The sequence below is a fragment of the Cynoglossus semilaevis genome, chromosome 18 (assembly GCF_000523025.1).
Source record: "Cynoglossus semilaevis isolate Cse_v1.0 chromosome 18, Cse_v1.0, whole genome shotgun sequence".
Lineage (NCBI taxonomy): Eukaryota > Metazoa > Chordata > Actinopteri > Pleuronectiformes > Cynoglossidae > Cynoglossus > Cynoglossus semilaevis.
Genome location: NC_024324.1, coordinates 13,986,034 through 14,007,892, shown reverse-complemented (window position 1 = coordinate 14,007,892; position 21,859 = coordinate 13,986,034). Strand labels below are relative to the sequence as shown.

At 42.4% G+C, this 21,859-nt stretch overlaps 1 protein-coding gene across 9 annotated transcripts in view; it reads right to left on the bottom strand.

Moving 5' to 3' along the window:
* Positions 1 to 3,089: 3,089 nt before the first annotated feature.
* fam49al (family with sequence similarity 49 member A, like) overlaps positions 3,090 to 21,859 on the bottom strand; it is a 24,143-nt gene continuing 5,373 nt past the window's right edge. For 2 of the 9 annotated variants that reach the window (XM_025065057.1, XM_008332081.3), the window contains 11 exons: positions 17,313 to 17,403; positions 12,654 to 12,733; positions 8,977 to 9,098; positions 8,397 to 8,502; positions 6,206 to 6,342; positions 6,023 to 6,100; positions 5,815 to 5,931; positions 5,366 to 5,445; positions 5,149 to 5,275; positions 4,619 to 4,689; positions 3,090 to 4,540 (listed from right to left, as the gene is read on the bottom strand). In XM_025065057.1, coding sequence (XP_024920825.1) covers positions 4,477 to 4,540; positions 4,619 to 4,689; positions 5,149 to 5,275; positions 5,366 to 5,445; positions 5,815 to 5,931; positions 6,023 to 6,100; positions 6,206 to 6,342; positions 8,397 to 8,502; positions 8,977 to 9,098; positions 12,654 to 12,723 — 972 coding nt within the window. In that variant the 5' untranslated portion in view covers positions 12,724 to 12,733; positions 17,313 to 17,403 and the 3' untranslated portion in view covers positions 3,090 to 4,476. The other 7 variants (XM_025065056.1, XM_025065055.1, XM_025065058.1 and 4 more) reach the window with 6 other exon arrangements.

Genomic DNA, 21,859 nt, shown 5'->3' with positions numbered 1-21,859 from the left:
TGAGGGGAAATGAGGTTATGTAATCCAGCTGACAGTGAGGTTTCAGTTATGAAGATATTTTGTGAAGAGTTTCACACAGAACAGGGTCAAATATGCAGAAGTGAAAACATAAGATTTTATTTTTTTTTAGTTCAATTTAAAAAAAAACTTGTAAGAGAAAGTGTGAAAAATCCACTAAAGCCCTGTTTTATGAATGAACTCTTCCATGCCAGAACAATGCACACTGTATTCAATTGTTTTGAATAATTGAGATTTAATATGAATTAAAATCATTGTAATTATGATTTTTACCTTATAGATGCGTATTTTGTTTTTAATGATCCAGGTTTGTGGTAAAATAACATAAGAGTAACAGAAAACAGCAAAAATTCATCAAAAGTGTATCATTTTACTCAGTTTATTTTTTTTTAAAATTTATTACGGACTTAATGCAGTGGTCCCTAGACCTAGTGCTAAGAGAGTTAGTCTTCTACGTGAAGATTTGCGGGTTTAAATGTCGTCTTTTGTGCATTTTTTAATGTTGACCTGCTGACTCGTTGTTGGCGGAGCTAAAACCAAACAACCGGCCGCGATTTCTTGATAAAATCTTACCATAAAATGTCTCACTCCGCTGCTCTACCCTTATGGAACATGAATAAGATAGATATATTTCGCTAACGTTTAATATCCGTGTAACTACAGCTAAAGCTAAGTTCGCTGCCGCACAGCGTGAATGCTGCGTTTGTAACTGTCATGACGATTGACAAACAGTTGGTTGTGCTATTTTTTTAGTGGTAAAATTCGGGAGAATATATATAATATATATATATATATAAATTTGAAAAGGCTTATACGGTCAAAATGGAGGAACAGTACTGGGCTTTGAATACATGGATCTTTGTAACATGTTCTTTGTTGACTGCAAAACAGCAACAACAACATCAACAATATGATATATAATAAGATAGATAGATAGATAGAACAGAACAGTCCGAGTCCACAGTCTGACCGGTGCTTGCCATTATTTGTGTTTTGAAAAATACAGTTCTCATGTGAACTCTGTACAGTCACTGGATGTGCTCCTCCCTTCCATCTGTAGAAGTCAAAGTTGTTTTTCTTCCCACTGAGATGGTGCAGTATCTGTTTGCCCCCATACTTTTTCCATATATAACTCCTGGCAGGCTTGATTCTGCCCCTCTCTCCCTCCCTCTCTCCCTTCCTCTCTCCCTCCCTCCCTCACTCCCTCACTCTCCCCCCTTTTACAACAGCTGTGACTTGTTGCAAAACTATGTTATCGAACTATTAAACCCGTCCACGTCTCTTAATAATTAAACAGTATGTAGATCAACAAAGGGAGGCCGCTGTTAATGTTAATGATTGAACGGTTAAATATACATCTAGATATACCTGTGTTTCATCTCTGGTGTAACATTTGGTCCTCTCAGGTGTTGTTGTCGTCGTCCTGATAGAGCACTTGACCCGTGCATGTACATCTAACGGATATTATTTTTGCATGTAAAATGGTTATTTGCTGCCACCTAGCGGTAAAAGTAGAAAGAAACTTGATGAATCATTGAGAGGCACCCGTCTTCCACTCCTACTACTACTTGTACTCCTACAACTACCTCTAGTATTATTACTTTACTTTTAATAGTAGAATAGAATACTATTATTACTACTACTACTTCGACTGCTGCTTATACTAACACGACTGCTACAAATACTACTACAACGACTAAACTGATTCTTACTGTTTACTATTTTATAATTCACTTGAACATAGTTCCATCCAGGGGTCACCACAGTATTTACCTCCATCTCACTAACTCAGGTAGCGACGACTGCCCCCTGTGCTGTTGAGCAACAGGGTTGCTGGTTATAATTGGACGACCGTTAATGTAAAGACTGCTGAGAAAGAAAAGCGGGGAAGTGTTTCTAACTGAAGTTAGCGAAGGTGGAAAATCTCTGGATTGACACATTGGAAGCAGATCTGAGGACGAGATAAAGTTAGCTCGTTTTGGTTCGGAAGAGACGGTGGATATCCTAGACTCAGGATGTCAGAGATGGAGCTGCGAGGTGGGAGGAGGAGAGTAAGACTCCTGTGAGGATTTATGGAAATAAGGAAAGTGAACAAGGAGATGGTTAGATGGAGGCGAGCACTGCAGGAGCAAAAGAAGATGGATATATTTATCCTTTATGCAGTTATTGTTCTAGTAAGAAGTATACAAACAGTCCAAGTACTAGATATTCTAGCTGAGTAGCTCCAAATTATTCAAATTTAATTCAATTGAGAAGTCGTGGCTAACAGAGAACCTTTGTTTGTCAAATCTAGGATATTTATAAAAGTGGCGACGACTGTTCTACCTGCCAGGACGCTGCCTGTTACCCGTTCTATTCTGGTCCGCCGTGGTCACGTGACCGAGCTGTTGAACAGGAAGGCTGCATTAATAATGGAGAAATGTTCCAGATGTACAGACAGTAACTGCTCTGTTTACACACACAGCACATCTGCGCCCACACAGACACAGCACGACGTCAGCTGCTAATGTAATAAATGACAAGTTTATTGTTGCACAAAATGTACAAAATAACAAGCAAATGGAGAGCGCACTCTGAAACCTATGATTACTGCGAGTCCAGTGGTCCAAGCCAAACGCATGGTAGTTCTGAAAGACAACACGTATCCAGTTTCAGCGTCACCGAACAATTAGAAATGAATAAAAACACCTTATTTACACATCTCCGTCAGAACTTTTACAACATGCCATCGATATATTTATACAGAATATGCTCGTCCACATAGCCCTGTATAGAAAATATAAGATCAAATTAAATTAGACTAAAGTCTATAGACATCCAAAGTACAGCACGTCGTTTTAAATCTTTTTTTTTTCTTGTCCTCCGGTTTTTATTCCACAATTTCATCGGCCTTCGTTTTTAAAGAGAGGACTCAAGTTGTATGCAGATGATGAAGTTATTTATTTATTTATTTTTATCTCAAGGGCCCCATCTGACTCGCAGATGCCAGGAAAAAACTCGTGTTATGTATTTACACTCAGATAGCTCCCCGAAGTCGATCACTACTTTCTGAATTCCGCGTCGTGTTTGTACTTCCTGTCTGTAGTGACGATGATTGACCCGTGTCCCTCAAAGCTTCCCCTCCTCAACCCTTCATTGGTTGGTGAGAACCGGCACTTCTGTGGGGGTAAGGGCGACACGTCGCCATCTGCGGTGAACGCGCTGTGCCCTGTCCGAGCCTGGGGGGGTGGGGGGGTTGGGGGGCGCGTGGCCATGTTAGCTGGATTGATGACGTAAAAAGAGTGTAAACCAATCAGCTTTGGCACTAAGTGAGGACATTAGCCGCGCTGTGACTTCCTTTGATGACTGTCACGGATCTCATCGTTTTAAAAAAAAAAAAACAGATCCGGCGTACTGATGTGAACACACAGGGCAGGTCGGCTGTTTTTCGGGAAATGTGGTTCGACGCGTCAGTGTGAAGGTGGATGAAGAAGACCTTCATTATCCTGCCTGACGGCGTCCATGAGGCTCGGCCTGTGACGGTTACATCACATTAGCACCATGGAGATGAAACAGAGCAGGGCTAATGCTAAACTGTGTAGAGCCATGAGTCCACGTGGATGGATTTTCTAGTTTGTGGTGCCACTGGAAAAGCACACAACCTATAGAGAGACGAGGTGGGGGGAAAAAGCCCAAAAACGTTTCCCTCTGTCCCTTCAGCTGCGGAGACGATGAAAACTAAAACGGGTTGAAGCAACTCTCCGGAGGTTATCCATCATATTGCCTGACTACGCGGTGATGATCGCAGCCAAAGGAGCTGATGTGAAGGGACTGGGGGGACGGGGGTGATGTGTTTAAAGTGAGTGAAAAAATACTTGTCAGACTACCGTTGGAACAAGAGCCCTTCTTTTTTTTTTTTTTTAATAGATTTTCTGCTTTGCTTCAGATCTGACCGTAGATTCTTCAATATAGATTCTTTAAACTACCTACTTTTCATCCGCTGCTCGTGTTTCGCTTCATTTTTAATATATATCTATATTTTCTTTTTCTGGCTTTTTCTCTTTTTTTTTTTTTTTAATAGATTTTCTGCTTTGCTTCAGATCTGACCGTAGATTCTTCAATATAGATTCTTTAAACTACCTACTTTTCATCCGCTGCTCGTGTTTCGCTTCATTTTTAATATATATCTATATTTTCTTTTTCTTGCTTTTTCTTTTTTTTTTTTTTTCTTCTTACTTTACAAAATGAGAGACAGAATGATGGACAGCTGACAATATATATATATATATATAATTACTCTCCTCTTCCTATTTCATCAAGTCACTCATAAACTGGACACAATTTTTCTTCTTTCTTTGTAAACGAACAGGTGAATCAGCCACTGGTATTTGTTTCCTCCTCGGCTTTCTCTTCTCCTTCAAGTGCGCTCCTCTCCTCTCCTCTCCTCTCCTCTCCTCTCCTGTCCTTCCTCTTCTCTTTTCATTGCAGAAGGGCCCTGATTTGTTTGGAGGTGCTGTCATCGTTTAAATGTCGTGTCGTATACCTGAAAAAAAGAGAGGGACGCGTTTGTGAGTTTTTATTTTATTTTTTGATTTCCCACAAATTTTTGCTGCACACTCACCTCAGTGCATTCAGAAGTCCCTCCACGCTGTTGGACGGTTGCTCTTTTAGCACCTTGATGCAGCCCTTCATCTGTCACACACAAAGGCAGGGGGTCAGACAAAGGTCAGCGGTTTCCCGCCTCCTCGTCTCCTGCTGCCGTAGCAAACACAACCTGCCATTTACAGCCCCGAGCGATAAACTGTCGTCGTACTGATTCTGGGACCAATATAAAAACATAAATCCGTCCACTTAAACTTCCTCAACAGTTTTTTTTTTTTTTTTTTTCTCGTCAAAGTCTATTCAAATCTATCCGACAGCAGAGTGAAGCGGCGTCACCTGCAGGTTTAACGGCCTGTTAAGTCGAAGCGTTTCACAGCACACTGTGATGCTGCGGCGAGGCTGATAAATACACATCAGGAAAGCTCATCAAAGCAATTCCCGCCTTTGCGTTTTGCAGTGGATGGCCCCGGGGTAGTAAATTGAAAAGTAATTTGTCCAAAGTAGCTTTTAAAAAATGTGTTATTTAACACGAATCTGTGACACACTCACGTCGATTTTGGAGGTCTTCGCAAAGGCTCCGACGGGATGAACGTGATCGTAGAGGATTATGACGCCCACCATCACTCTCATACAGAAGAGCATGGTGTCCGTGTTGGTGAACCGACAGCGGTATTCCCTGGGTACAAAGAAAGAGCGGAGGGAAAATGTAAAGATGTCTTCAGACAAGAAGATGAAGGAGGGAAGGGAAAACTTTGGAAACACTCACGGAGTCTCCAGCATGACACGGCACACACAGGCCATGGTGCTCAGACAGTCCGTGGTGTCCTCTATGGGCAGGGTCTTATTCTGAAAAAAAAAAAAAATCAGTATACTGTACAGTACAGTTAAATACCGTGTTCTACCACAAGGGGGAGAAAGATCATATCTTCAGAATCCAGTGAAGCATCAGGGCCTGAGAGTGACTTTGCTAAAAAGCATCTCTGACCCAACATGTCCTCTGAATTGTTTATGAACCCCCCGAAAGTCTTTGCGGGATTTCTGCTCCGTTGAAAAAGCACTGAGGTGTGAAGTTGGAAAATTTCTGCTGCGTCTGAACTGACATATTGTGACAGACGGAAATTGATGACAAAATGTTTTTTCCATTATAGTGAAACGGCCCCCGAAATGAGTACTCGACCGAACCGGGGACGAAGGGGGACTTAGACGTAGCAGTACCTCTGAAACAAACTTAGTGGTGGCGTTGCTCAGCGTCTTGAGCATGGGCGTGGCCTCGGCGTAAAACAGGGACATCCGATTGGCCATCTCGTTGTTCACTTCGTTCTCTGCCTCCAGCTGCGTGCAAGAGGGGAACAGATGGATATAAATGGACCCAAACAAACAAAGAGAAAAACACGTACTGATACAAATATTATTTGAGCTCCACCTGCTGGTTGTTCAGCCGGTTCCTACTGATGGTCCTCCTGTAGTAGCTGAAGTCATTCTGAATGGCTGGGTTTGTCATCTGTGACGTAGCGGAGGAGCAGATAAATGTTTCTGTCGTCCACTTATATCGGATGTATTGATTTACATAAACAAGAGCAGAGAAGTAGAGCCCCCCCCCCCTCACCTTTAGTTCATCAAAGCTAAGTGTGAAGTGAAGGATCTCAGCGAACTGCTTGGCCAGGGCCTGCTCTCTCTCCAGATGCTGCATCGGAGCGTAGGGTGGGCTTGTGAGCGCCTCCAACAGGCTGCGCAGGGCATTTTCTGTAAAAAAAAAAAAAAAACGTTTCAGAAAACAGTTCTCCAAATGTTATCCCAAGCCTTGATGACCAATCAGGGTGCAGTTCGACTCCCTGCTGTGATACGCTGGTACAGCCTCAGGCGTGACTGACTACAGACGGGCTACAGACGATTGACAGTGTCCTACTGTGAGACATCACACCTTCAGATTTTTTATTCTTTTGAGACGCGGAGTCTTCATCTCCGATCTCCCTCTGAAATCCTTTTTATAAAACCTCTCCTTCGTATATCTGCCGTAGAGTTGATGGTTTAAAAGCGACTTCGTGTCTCGGTGTAGCGGTGTTGGTTTTGGGCTAGGGAGGAAACTGTAACTGTAATTTATCCATAAAAAATGTGAAATATTCGTTTACCCGGTGTGCTAATTATAGAAGCGTTGGCCTCCAAATTCTGGAACTGGGATGGTAAATATGAAAATAGTTTTTTTTTTTTTTTTTTTTTGTACAGTGAGCACATTTGCAAGCTAATGTTGGCATTTGGGTCAAGGCGCTGCCGTGACTAATTATAACTGGAGAGCTATTTGCATGTAGCGGCAGAAACTCTCCGAATTTGTCTTGCTGCAACGCGGCGCTCGTGTTAAGCGCTGTAAAACATGGTGTAAATTATGTGAAATGACAAATTGGAGCTTCGCACGGAGGGAGAAAAAAGAGCCAGATGACTTGACTATTCTGGGTTTTTCTTTTTAATTTGCAGCACTGAGATCAGTCCTGGAGTTTATTCTTGACTTTAAATTGTTAACGTTCACGTTCATTTTCACACAGAGCAGAGCCAGACCTCTGAGGTGGTGTGCAGCGGTCTCCTGAGGCCCGTCCCTTCCTCTGCATTAAAAATGCATGAGGTCCTTTTATAAATACAGCGCTCCGAGTGTTTCATGTGAGGGGTCTGGAGCACAAACACCACCACCAGCCCCTCCTCTATCTCGCCCTCCTGCTGTCTTCACTGAGGGCGATGTCCAAAAAGTATGGACAGAATACTACTACAAAGGGACGCAGAAATACTTCAGCAGATATTGGTGGCCGCTTTGATCATGTGAACCGAAAGGGAGCAAACACGGAATCAATAATCTTGTGTTCAACATGACGGTCCTGTCGTCTGTTGAGACATCAGACGGACACGTCTGCTCCGTAAAGATACCTGAGGTCTGATACGTCATCGTGATGCTAAGCATTGATAATTGACGGCAGATTAGCATTAGCAGTGGTTTTCTGCGCACACTTCCTTCCTTCTTTCCTTCCTTCTCTCTCTCGTTCCTCCCTCTGCCAGGTTACTAAGTACCACTGTTTCCCTAGCAACCATCAGGATGCTGCAGAGACAGCTGTGACAACATCATCGATAATGTGCGCGCGTTGTCGTGTATGTGTACACCGATGCTGCTGCTGCACCGACACAATGTGGTACATCATGTTGGATTATTCGGCACATGATTCATTATTTTTTATGGCCGAACACAAATTCATCACCGCAGTAGTGACGAGGGCCGAGGCTGAAAGGCAGGTTAGATGTGTTGAAAAAAAAAACACATTTGAAATTGCTATATTAGTTATAATGTTTTTTTATATATAATTATATATAATTGTTATAATTAAAGTCTTTTATTTGTTTGGGAGTTTCAGGAATAACCGTTTTGTAAAAATTGTTCTGAGACTTCTTCGTAGAATCTACACTGCGCCGCCTGTGTCAGTGCTTTTGTCTGTTTGTCTGTCACTTACAGAGCGAATCGCACTTTTTTTATCCCTGCTGGAGTTGCTGAACAGCTGTCGCTGTCACTGTGGCGAATGCATTATTAATGTGTGAAACCAATGTAAACGTTCTCACTTTCGCACATCGTGATTTTTTTTTTTTTTACCCACAGAAGTCACATAGGGTTAACCTGAGTTAAGGTAAACAGAGTAAATATTGTCATACTGCACCTTTAATAGCCAACAGTGAACGTGTTCCTGATTTAGGCCTGAGCTGAGATTTCACTTTTCAAAACAGATTGTGTGTGTATGTCAGTGTGTGTGTGTGATGGTGAGACTCACCCAAGCGGAGGGAAAATTCGTAGAATCTTTTCAGTTTTGCCACCAGGGGGCATACTGCATTCCAGGCCTTCTCCTGAAGTGCAAGGTCACCTGGGTTCTGTATGGCCTGCGAGCAGAAACACACGATGTTTAAGTCCAGCATCCACTTTACGCCTCTTTTTTGAATTAGCATGTTTGACAATTTTAGCTAATTTAAAAAAACATGAGCAGAAGAAGTTACATCTGGTTTAATACAGTCGAGAGGATAACAAGGCTGCTAGGAAGGACGCAAGGAAAGAGAGCGATTCAGCACTATTTGGTACCAAACAGAGCAAAGCCGACTGCTGAGCAGGGTGCAGGGAGCTTTTTTTTTTCTTCGCCCTGCAGAGGGAAATGGTCGGTTTTACTATGACTTGGAGGAAATGTGAACATACTGCACCGCACTGCTCTTCAAAGTCAGCACATCCGCAGCATTTTTTATTTTTTTTTTTATTTTTTTAAATTAAAGTAAACAGCGTGTAGTTTTACCATTTACTGTACAACGTCAAGCACAAGCTCCATGTTGCGGCCCATCAGCACTTATCAACTGCTTCATGCTCACTTCTCTTATCTCCTGGCCCGCTCCGTTGTAGGACTGCAGTTCAGCTAAGATCCCATGAGCCTCCTCCAGCACAGCGCTGACCTGGTTCCACACGGCAGTCTCTGCCTCTGTGGGCTGGGCATCTGGGAGAGGAGGAAGGTAGGAAGGTACAGACGGGAGAGAGGAAAGAGGAACAGAGAGGAGGGAGAGAGGAAGGGGGAAGTGAAAGTGTGGTGTGGACATGAAAACATCGAAGGGAGGAGGAGGGGCGAAAATGAGAGCAAGGGGAAAAAGGAGGTTAATGATTAAGGAAAAAACTGGAAGATGTTTATGTTTATCCTAGAGGGCAAGATACAAATATGATGTGAGTCTGTTACGTTTCATTTTGTTAGAGGGCAGGTGTGTGTTTTTTCTTATGTTAAAAAAAAAATGTTAGCATTTTTTTTATTTTTCATCCTTGTTTTTTTTTTGCTAAAATAAACAACTAAAATAGTCATCCCTGTTCACATATTTTTAAAAACCTCTTCGGGTCTGTTTAAATCACTGAGTGTGAGTCGAGATGCTGCTTGTTATTTTTACCCACTGAACCCCTCAAAACTGTTTTAATGAGACAGACTCTAAGGACTTCGAGATTCTAAACTTGATTTTCTTCTCCAAATTGCGTGGAAAAAAAAATCTCTGGTGTTTTTAACCAGCCCTAAAAAAAGTTAAAATCTGATGCGATGTATGTTTTTTCGCAAATATTAGCCCAATTACATTTTTTTTAATTTTGTAATTGTGTTTGTTAAGTTCACTGTGAACTTAAATAAACAATAAAAAATAATAAAATCTTTGCTGATGAATATTTTAATTTGGTGGGTGTCCAATGGCAAAAGAGTACTTTTATGCGATCGTAGTTTTGATTTCCTCAACCTGAATATTTCCAAATTACGGACCTCTTTATCTTCACACTACAAAGACCTGGCGTTTCCGACAGATGTGTAGCCTTGACGTCCGTTCTGTCCCTCAGAGAGTTTTTCAAGTAAATAATAACAGGAAGCTGATTTCACCTAAACATATCTCATGACTCATTTGACTACGTTTTGCTCGTCAGGTAACCAGTGACGGTTTCCTCTATTGGAAATGGTTCCACTTCCATCTTAAATACACGTACATTTCACGTACTGCTTTACTTTTAGTTTAGTTAACGGTCTGATTCCAGTTTTGTTCCGTTCGACCCAGGTTTCTTATACTTAATTATAAAAAAATTCAGACGGTTGTTGCTGTGTGTCGGATATCGGCTCTTCCCCCACATGCTGTAAAAATACTGTACACAGTGCAATGGTGAAAGAAGAAACCAGCTGTTAATGAGGGAGAGGAATATGTTAGAAATAAATGTAAAATACAGCAAATCCATCTTAACAGCTTACTCTGTGGAAAAAGTAGTCTGGAAATATGAAATAAATGAAGAAAAAAATATTTATTTATTTACCTTCTAGATCGACTATAATTCCCCTAGCTTTTAGCCGTTTTACCCAATATGTAAATTTTTTTCCTCTCTCAGCTTGGATACTTGCATGAGTTTGACTCCATTGCTAGTTGTATAAAAACCTGTGGTGTAAGCTATTTGGCTAAGTTACAATGCTACTAGCTACTAGTAAGGGGCCGTACCCAAACACAGTGGTCTGGTTTGATGTCTGTCTGCATGTGAGGAGTTTAGGGACCGTTTTAAATTGCATTATCTGTAGACGTTGGCTGCTGCACAGGGAGGGGAAAGGTCAGCATCAGTAGTGATCCAGAGTAACATTTATTTGGATTCACTCTGTGACCGTAGTTAACCTCCCGAGATAACGTCGACTCTCGGTAGAGGCTCGCTCTCCCTGAGCGCTTTCACCTTTTTTTGACCTTTGCTTTTTAAGGTGGATTCAGGGGAGCAAGGGGAAAAATGACATTTGAATAATTTTCATAATAATGTGAATATTTAGTCTTGGGTTATACCACGATGGAATTGTTCCTTGAAGAAGAGGTTAAAATTGTACTAAAAGTTAAATGAGCTGTTAAGATGGATGATGCAGAAAACTCCACTGAGTGGAAAAGACGGGAACAGAGGAAGTCAGGTTGGCATTATTCAGATGGTGACCTTTTAGTACTTCTCTTTTTCACTTTCAACGTCTTACACACACATTGTTTAGTGCCACACACACTCGCGCTCGCACACACGTAGAGGAGGAGATAAGGAGGTGGTGGGATGACGATGGACGATTATTTAAAACAGCCGTCGTCATCCCCAAACGACGGAGAGAGTCGCACAACACTGGCATTTATGTTTATTTTTGAAGCTGAGGGGGTGACGCGTCCGTCTGTTCCTCGTACACTGGGGAGTGCGTGAGTAGGACGCTATACCAAGACCACGCCGATTGACTTTAAATGCCAGTCTGTGGGGAATGGAGGAGGTGAGGAAAAGAGAAAAGAATTTCAAAAAGGGAAGTGGATGTGGCACAGTGACAGGCCGCCGGTGATGGGATGAGGAGGAAGGAAAAGCAAAAGGCAACGTAGAGAAAAAGGACACAAACCAAAAGTCAAAAATAAAGAAATAAGAAGCGGATGGTCTCACGTTCAAAGTCAAGGAAAACTATTGGGCCATGCTCAAGTTCGGCGCAAGCCAGCACTTTCAGGAGGTTTCCCATGAGCCTCCTGGAACAGAGAGAGGGGAAAAGTGTGTGGGTGATGGAGGGGGGGAGGCGTGGTGGGTTGTGTGGACGTGTGTGTGTGTGTGTGTGTGTGTGTGGTTCGTGAGAACTGAAAGTGTCGGGGTGGGTGCCTGGATGCTGGAATGACATGATGGAAGAATGTCCTGGGTGAAGAATGGCAGTGTGAACACAGAGCCTCTGTAATCCCACTCCTCGATTTAGGTTTCATTATAAAAGTCCTGCCTTTAATTTGAATGAGTCCAATTCAAATTTGAATTTGTTTCCATTTCTAAAAAAAAAATTGGATATAACTAATACTACAGTTATATATTGTTAACCCTGATAACTAAGAAAATATCCCAATTTAAACTCTAAAAAAAATTAAAAGCAGACATGGTGTTGTAGGAAAATGATAATATAAAATTATAAATATCTTAGCATAACAAATGACAAGTAGATTCTTTTATATTCATTGAATTAAAAATTGATGAATACAAGTGGGAGGTCTGTCCCTTTAAATGAACCAGTGAGAATCTTAAAGGGAAATTGATTTCCTTTGGAAAAAGTTTATTGATTTTAAAATTGAAAATATCGTTAAGGTTAATGTGATAATATTTATTTTTAATTTTTTAAATATTTTTTATTTTTAATAATTGTATTTTTAAATGATTGTTTTATATATAAATATATTTATTCTAAAATTATTTTATTTATATATATGTTAAATTTTTGACCATCTTTTCCGCTCGCGGCAACGCACTGTTGACCAATCACAGCCCTGCGTGTCGCTGCCTCGTTACTACAATCTCCATCGTGTATTAACTGGTGCAGGAAGAGTGGGACTACAGAGTCGTCATGAGGAACCACACCCACGTCAGCACATCATCACATCATGACCGCGTCACATCCGTAACGACACCTCCTCTGGCCACACCCGTCAACACCTCCTCTCCCGCACACACACACACACACACGTGGGCTCACAGTTCAAGCACACGGACACGTGCACACGACCCGCCGCTCACTTACTTTCAAAGTCCAGGAAAAAATGTGGACAGTTCTCTAAATCCTTGCCAAGGACCTTAATGAGGTTCCCCATGGCTGGCGACCTGGACGGGAGGAGACAACAAAAAAATGCATACAGTACCACGGATCCTGGCAACCCACATGCACAGACAAAACATGCACATGGAGAACACAGCAGGCCGTGATTGTTTTAGTTTTTCACCCATCTGCACTGCTGTCTAATTATATCCCTCATCCTCCATCCATCCATCTGTTTCAGCCCCCCCGTCCCCCAGTCCCCTCCTCCCCAAAGGGAAAACGTCCTGAGCAAAGTCAGACATTCCAGTCGTTCGGACGACGACACCGATCACAGCTGGTATCCAGTGCCTGACGGACGCTGTATTAAATTACAGAAGGTCCAGCGTTGAATCGTTTAAGAACACTCAGTGGGAGTCAGTAAACCCGGGCGATGGTTTCAATCCATTTCTATTACTGTAGTAACCTAATAATAGCCTGCTCCTGTAGGTACGTCCTCCTCTGTCCTGATGTTGTTCACGCACGGCAGTCTGTACTTGGGTTTTGACGCTTCACGCTAGCACTTTATGAAACCGACGACGCCAACTTTATCAGATTAGACGGCGTGTCAGATGTGTGGAGAAGACATGTCTACGCACTCCCTCATGTTAGTGTAGTGAACAGCCAATACTGGATCCATATATATAGATATATCCATATGAGCCTGGTGGATATCAGACTATTTCCAGTATTTAAATTGAAGTTCTGAGACATTTTGTTCAAAGTACAGTAACAGTATCATATCGTCTTCCTCAAATTCTTCCTATCCATTTCATGTCCTTCATGAAGCCCATGAATCTTCCTTCCTGTTCCTGTCTTTTCCTCCTGCCCCGGGTCTATTTTTTCCCCCTTTTTTCGTTGCACTGATGACCTTCCTTTTGGCAGATGTCCGAAGCGTCCGAACGTTGCTTCTCTGACTCAATCTCTTAATCTCTAATCTTATCATATCTTCTCACATCCTTGTCAAACTCCTCGTAGTGATCGCAGCCTCTTCATTTCCTCCACCTCCAGCTCAGCCTCACCTATGTGATGCTACATTTTGCTTTATTACAAGCAGTTTCAATGTCTTTAGACCATTTTAGAAATCTATCTATTTTTATTTTATTTTATTTTGCATACAAATGTCTCCATAGACTTTTATTTTGAAAGGCATTTGTAATTGAGAACAAAAAATTGTTTTTTTTTTCTCAACATCCTGCCACTTAATATCAAAAGATCTGGTTTGGTTTACTAGAAATTTGCTTTTTTTTTTAAAGTTCCACCGTTGCACTTTCACCTTATCGACGGTTTCTTTGCATAAATACACTATCTTTCGACTGTATTTGCGGTCCTTATTCTTCCTACGCCCCGTCTCGATCATAGAGTTCCTTCTGAAGTAACACAGACACAAAGTTTCACTTCCTCTGCTGCACCGCGGGTGTTTCGGTATTGGTTAGCTCGCAGCACAGACCTTTCAAGTGAGATTTATAGCCAGCATTAGCATGTTTATGAGATGCCACACTCCTGCACAAAAAACCAAACCAAAAAAAAAAAAAGGCCACGGTCTTCTCGGTATTACTCAGCAAGAACGGGTGTTGCAATGCAGCACTGGAGTGAAGATAAAGACGGGATGGAGTTACGCTCTCCTGTCGCTGAGACAGCTTTCGGATACTCTCCTCTGAGGTTTCAGACACACGCTGCAGCTACTGTATTGTGTGTCTATCATTAATATGTCTCAGGAGGACAAGACAGAGAGAGAGAGAGAGAGAGAGAGACGTAAGCTGAGTCACTGCTGCAAACCCAGAGTGTGACGGTGTAAAACACACACACCCTGAGTCTCAGACCCACCTGCTCCACCACCTATGAATATATGAATAACGCATGAACATCTCCAGCCGCGACTATGATGATTACAAAGGCAAATGCGTGGGCAGAAATGTTCACAGAAAGTGCCCTGACACCAGAATAGGTGCGTGTGTGCGGTAGCAGCGCAATCCCACGCACAGTACTACGCATCTACTTGGTCAAGCAGCAGCAGCATGTGGTCTAGCCAGAGAGCAGAGCTCTGCTGATGGTTGCCAGGATACTGTTGGCCTGGCAATACGGGCTGCTCGTCTCAGCAAAGGACGCTGGGAAAGAAAAGGCATCGAGCTGAGCCATCCCAGTCATTTATCTCTGCCGCCTGAACATGAATCACCCTTTAACAAAGCACATATTCAGAACGTCGAAATGCGGAAAAAAAAAAAAAAAATCACCCTCCTCTCTCCTTACCCCCTTTTTGCTCTCACTTGTTGTCACTTCTCTTTCTCTCTCTCTCTCTCTGACCTCCCCGTCTCCTTCCTGTTAGTCGTGCTTTGCAAAAATTGCCGTTGCTCCAGGTAAATCCCAGTTTGCCGTAGCCGTTAGCCGTCGACGCGGTCCTGCAGAGCCGCTGGTTTTCACTCCTCGTCTAATCGAAAGCTGACATAAAACTCTGCCCTTCAGTGTGCATCTCCGTCCACTTCACACTTCTCTTTTTCGGTCTATTTAAAGGCATGTGGTTTCTCATTTTGCTCTGTGCAAGACGGCGCCATCGGCCACGCAGTTTGTTTGACTGTTGCCTTTGTCTTCTGGTTGTGTTGCCTTAAAGCATGTCTACATGTTTTATATTTGTTAAAAAAAAGAAAAATCAGAAAAAAAAAACAATTTTTGTCTTTTGGTCTTTGACGTCAAAATGGATTCCTCAGAACTATCCCCGCTAACGCTCCTCTCTGCCTCACTTCTTCTTTTTCGCCACCTCACAGCAGAAGCAGCAGTTTTGTCTAATACTCAGGTCCTGATTTGCTACTGCACATTTTTGTCATGTCCCTCTGACGGCCCAGCACTTTCAAAACGTGAAACGCGCTGATCGTGGAGAACAAATATGCTTAGCACGATCAGGGTGATCAGAGTCTTTGGGCTAAGATTTTAGCTTAGGTTTAGTTGTAAACCTAAATGCCCATAAATGCAGAACAAAAGAAAATACTGTCAGCATTTCTGGGGTTTGTGGTTCATTGTGCTGTGACAGATAGCTAGCTAACACCTATACTTTTTTATATTCACACTATCAATGTTCAATGTTTTGTGATACTCGTGGGCAGACTAGTTCAATATTTAATCTCGCGCTGTCACCCTTAACGTTTGCAGTAACTGCTTCTTTCGAGTTAAATCCAGAGAGACATTTATGGAACGTATGAACTTGAGGAACAATTAAGACGAATCCCTCGCTTCTTATTCATTAACACTCCCTTTGCTGCGGTTAAAGTAAATATTTAATCGGTTTAATTCAACAGCAAATGTGTTAGCCTTCTGTGCTAAACAACCAGATGTTAACAGCTCGGTTAACAGGGGAAGCAAACGGTAGCTTAACTAGCTACTGGTAATGACCTAGGTCTGCCAAAAGAGCACATCTAAATACACAACAAAACCTCGGAGCAGATGGGCCGCAGCAACAGAAGGCCGAACTGAGCCGCTGTTGTCAGTGACAAACTGAAAAAAGTGAGGCTATAATCTGCAATGGTTCAGCAAAAGGAGGAAAAAGGGAAGATTAGAAACCAGTCCTTGACTCATTCCTAGATCTGAGTTCTGAGTAAAGAGGGTAAACAACATAAAAGCATGGCTTTTGGACGGTAGCTACGGTGTCATGGGCCCACTCAGAGTACCTGCCGACAAACATCCCGTCACCTGAAGCATGTTTGTCGAACATGACATTAACTTGCTGCAGCTAAATTAGCTTCCTCCAGCGCTCAGTCGATACAACACCTTTGGGATGAGATTCATATCTGTAGCAACATCCTAATGCCGTCACGGTGATACGGACCTAAATCTCAGAGGAGTGTTTAAAGCCGTTTTGAATCGATACAAGAGAATTAGGTTTGTTCTGGTCGAAATTACAATCCGATGTGATGCTAACGTAACGTACCGACTGCAGATGTCGTTAAGTAGGTTGAGTAAGTGGGACTCTGGAAGTTTGTTATTTTATTGAGGCTCTGTTTCTGTGTTAGCGACGACGACTTTGGCTGTGAAGACAGGGAACTCAAAAGGCAGGATTTGCGATTCCTAAATTCCTAAGTGCCTCTCTCCTGCGACCGTGCAGCACACGGCTCTCATCTGTAGTCTGGCTGGAGAGAATCCGAACCAAAGGCCTCCTCCAGTCTCAACAAAGACACAGGCCAGGCCCTCAGCGAGGGCTGAGAAGTAAAACCTGGTCCAATCACATCTTCACTCACTCCTTTCAGCTCAGGCTGAAAGATCCCTCCTGTTGCAGCTGAAGAGCTTCATCAGTGTGGATTTATTGAACACAAAAATGGCGTCTGACCTCTATTATCGCACCAGTAATACTATCTGGACCTCCTTCCACCATCTTCTCTCTCCTTAAACACAATGATCTCTCCCAGCTGACGGGGATTTCGCTCACTGGCCCGTAAATCCGATCCACTCGGCGGCAGCACTGTATTCTGGGATTGCTCTCGTCCTGCTCTCGTCCTTCTTCTCCCTTCATGTCTAAACCAGTTTTTCCCAACTTTTGTTGCTCTACCTGATCCTGTTCTTATTTCTTTTCATTCCATCCTTCTTTTTTTTTGTTTTTGGTCCATAATTTCCTAGCCTTACCTTTGCTTGTGTTCGTCCCTCTGAAACACCTCACTGCATTCACCAGGGCTTGTCAGCTCCACACACTGGTTACAGCATCAGCAAACACCACCTGACAGGGACAGAAACAGACAGACAGTCAGACAGTCAGAGGTTAAGAGGAAGGGGATATTTACATAAACATTTTATGGGGCATCACAGAGAAAGTTGCCGAAGATGAGCCGCCTCAGCAAGGGCACGGTAAAGTGAAGAGAATTTATTCACTTTTACTCTCTCTCCTCCCTCCCTGGCCCCTCACTCATCCATTTCTCCCTCCACCCTCCGTCTCTTCTCCCACGTTCTGGTCGACCTGTCGCAGACTAACCTCGTTAAGCCTGTCGTACTTATTTAACGTCTGTCGTGAGTGCAGTTTAGTTTTAAACCCACCGCCTGGTGTAACTATTAACACGGCTACTGCTGCCATTGCATCATGCAGCCTCACCAGGATAAGGATTGTCAACAGGAGCGTAGGAAGCCATAAAAGATGAGTTGCCGGGGAAACAAAGCTCCTTATTCATGGAAAAGCATTGTTGGGAGCAGCTGTCAATGAAATAGAGGAAAGATGGATGGATGGATGGATGGACGGATGGATGGATGGATGGATGGATGGATGGCTACCACAGCATTGATCCACTCCTGTTCCAGCATGTTTCCTCCGACACAGAATTTAAATTGAAGGAACATGTTCTCACATGTTCTCACGATTAATCAGCTGATGTTTATTGATTTCTTCTGGTTGACAAAGGTCAGCCACTTTGACACACACACAGCTGAGGACTTGACCTGAGACTTGACCTCCGGAGGAATGATCTGAATTGTTTTTGACCAGGTTGAGTCTGCAGACATTTTCTAAAAATAAGCACCGTGTCATATAAAGTAATGACCTCGTTCAGTTTTATGGGCATTTGGAGTGTACGCTCCGCAGTCATGCCACAGAATGTCCTGTCCCTTTAAGGACAGACGGAGGAGTAGAATGACTACAGTAGAAATGTCAGTCACTGGAACTAAGAAATGGGTGTTTAAAAGTAAAAATAAATGAGTGTCACATGTAGTTGTTGGTCGTCTGTGGATCACCGACTCAGACTTGTGTTTTCCAAAAAGCTTTACACACAGATAATGATATCGAGATATTATTAATATTTATATTTTTTTGTAGTAAGTAAATTGTACAAAACAATATTGTTTTTTTTACACTACGATAAACCAAAAATTTTGTATTAACAAAAAAAAAAAAAAACATGCAACCTGCATTAGGTTGCTAGGATACCTGTCTGTCTGATCTGTCCTAATCTTCACGACCTGTTTCACACACAGGAACCCTTGACTGAAACACCAGTGGTTTACTATCCTAACTAAAATGCTTCGGGAGCGTCCGCCTAATTACACTCTAGCTCCGGGGGCCAACAACTCAGTTTGACTGATCACTATTTTCAATTTCGTTAATTAGCGGGGTTATTTATTTTGCCGTTTGAGTTTTTAAAACTTCCCGTTTTCCTCTGCGGCAAACACAAGATTCGTTTTTGTTCTCGCTGTATGTGGTACATAATAATCCAAACTTCCAATGTAAATTATTTATTATTATTATTAGCTTTATTTCCATGCAGTCTTCGAGTAAACAATATAACAGAAGTAGAAGTCTTGCTGTTTTTAGTTACTTTCAGCTCTTGACGAGTCCTTAAAAAGGTCAAAGAGCCAAAACGCGAGTGATCACAGTCATTGTGTGGGGACATCTGCCTGCTTTACTGAAAGTCAGACGTCCTCAGCTCGCGTTATTTCTGCTCACCGAACACGCATTTCCTTTCAAGAAAACCCTAGTGCTGATCATTCCTCTTTTCCCTGGCCTTTTGTCTCTTTCACTTCTTCCCAACCTTTAGCCTGCTCTCTGGACAAACCACTCTGTCCACCTCCTGTTCACTCTTCATTTACTCATCCTCTCGGGCTCATAACCTTTCGACCTTTTCTTTGACGACCACCTTTCGGACGATCCTTCTCCGTCTTGTGTCACCTTTTATTTTTTTGTTCATTCTCCATCATTTCAGAGACCAGATTGTAGAACCAGCTGACATTTTGGTAGGGGCGGAGGGAGGGTGAGGATGAAAGAACAGTGAACTATACACTCCCCCGAAGTCAACGACGCTTTCTATTAGATTAGGAAATCCCGAGGGCTGGCTGACAGTAAGGAACGAAATATTTCACTTAAACTATACGTTATTGTGCAGTAAGAAACATGGAAAACTGATGATGCCGTCGGTATTTGATAAACATGGATGAATGTTAGGGAAGGAAAGGAAAGGATTGAATAGGATAGGAAAGAAAAGAAAAGAAAAGAAAAGAAAAGGAACTTTAGGGAAAGGAAAGGATAGTGAAGGAAAGACAAGGGAAAGAAAGGAGAGGATAAGATAGGAAAGGAAAGGAAAGGAAAGCTTTGCTTAGACAAAGACATTTTAAGGACGAAGCTGTTTGATAGCGACGTGTCAAACCTGACATTCCTGTCACATTTATTATAGATACAGGGATTCAGTGCTGAAGGTGAAGACAGTGAGAGAACTAAACCGCGTGAAGACGGAGTAAGGAATGGGGTGACAGGAAAACACACCTAATCTAGGCAGGCGGCCCTGTCAGAGAACACTTGAGTGAATGAGCTTTGTGACTGTGGGCAGCACGGGTGACGGAGAAAAATAAATGAAGTTTGAATGGACTTTTTTTTTTAAATAATCAGTAATCCATCTTTGGGTTTTCTTTTTTTCTTTTCATCATCCCAGAGTTTCAGAAATGCACTTTAAACAATCCTTCAGAACCAGAGATCTTTCACCAAAACAACGACTGTTTTATTTAAACATGAAGCACTGGTTTAAAGCGAGGACGTTCTCAGGCTTGTGTTAAACACTGAAGCCAATTAGCTCATATCAAAACGAGTGCAGTGGGTTACACGCAGTTGCGGGGGGCTTCTCGTGTGTGTGTGTTTCTTTGTATTTTTAACCCCCCTCCCTCCCTCCCTCCCTGGTGGACAGCCGACAAATACACACAAATACACAACATCAAATTAACGCCCCCACATGCCAGGCCCTCCCTCGCCCCCTGCTGTTTGCAAAGACAGAAGCAGTATAATCCTTGTGACGACAGTTTGCTTTATGTTGCTGCTGAGACGGACTTTTATGGATGAGAGTGTGTGTGTGTGTGTGTGTGTTCAAGTGTGTTTTCAAATGAAGTTTGAAGAGGTTATGGTCATGTGCGAGAAGGAGCGCTGCTAGGGTTAGGGTTAATCTGACATGTGTGTGTGTGTGTGTGCATCATAAAACAGCACACACACACACACACAGAGAAGCTCCCCAGTGTCTCCTCTTTCTCTGTCTCCCTTTTTTTCCTCTCACCTTCAACTCTCCTTCACTCCCTCTGTCCATTTACTGCCTCTGTCCTCGTTCTTCTGTCTGACAACTTCACGTCTTTGCAGTAAAACACCGACCAGTCAACCGGTTGATCCTTTTGTCATGTTCTTGCACAATGCGTGTACTTAGACAATTGACAAAAAGTTGTGTTAAAACACACTTGAAGGACGAACATCTGTTGGACCAATCAAGAACGGGCACGTGTTTTAAAGAATTACAGCTGCAGGTTCTAAGGCAAAAAAAGCCACAAAAAAAATTAAGAAAAATTAGAACTAAGAAAAGTATTGAATAATACACAAGATAGCATCGCAGAATTTTATAACTCTAAAAAAAAGCCTCTATAAGTGGACTCAGAAAATAAAATAAACTATTTTAATTCATCCATCAACTGTTTCTCAAAGTCCTGCAAGAAACAAATTTTTTAAAAAAACTATACTCCTATATTTTCTTGTATACATCCCTGGAACTATATAATCTATAACCAAACTCTAATAATAACCAAAGTCGGATTAGATTTGTAAAAAAAAGCGCAGTGTGTCGTATAAGTTAAAAAAAAGTGAAATTAGGACAGCATGTGTCTCCGTCCCTCAGGCCACAGCTCGGGAAAAAAAACGATGAGCTGACCTCTGACCCACGCAGTCTATACTTAGCTGAGAGTGTTGAACACACTTTGTGTCACCACCCTCTGCTGATCTGGAGGACCTGGTGTGTCCTTGACAGAGACAGCACCGCGGTGTGTCTCACATGGCTGAGGATGAAGCGATACGCTAGCTCCAGCAAAGGAAGGGACTCTGGCTGTGATGTGATGAGGAAGATCAAACTGGAGTTAAAATATTGACTAAACAGAATGTGTGGCAGAGGTGTGAGGTCTCGTCTCTTGCTGCGGTTTGTAATTGTTAGCTTTGGTTAATTGTTAGCTTCGTAGCATAATTGGCAATTTGGTAGTTTGAATCAATGTATGCGATATTCCTTTACTACTTTTGAATGCGTATTGAGTTTTGCACAATTATTTGCTGAAAACCGTGCGGAAAAATCCCAATCAAAGACACCGTCCCCGTTGCCAAACACACATTACAATAGATAGTCAATAACTTCAGCTAAAGTCATCAGGGGACATATGGTCGTGCAGACAGCTGTCTGCTT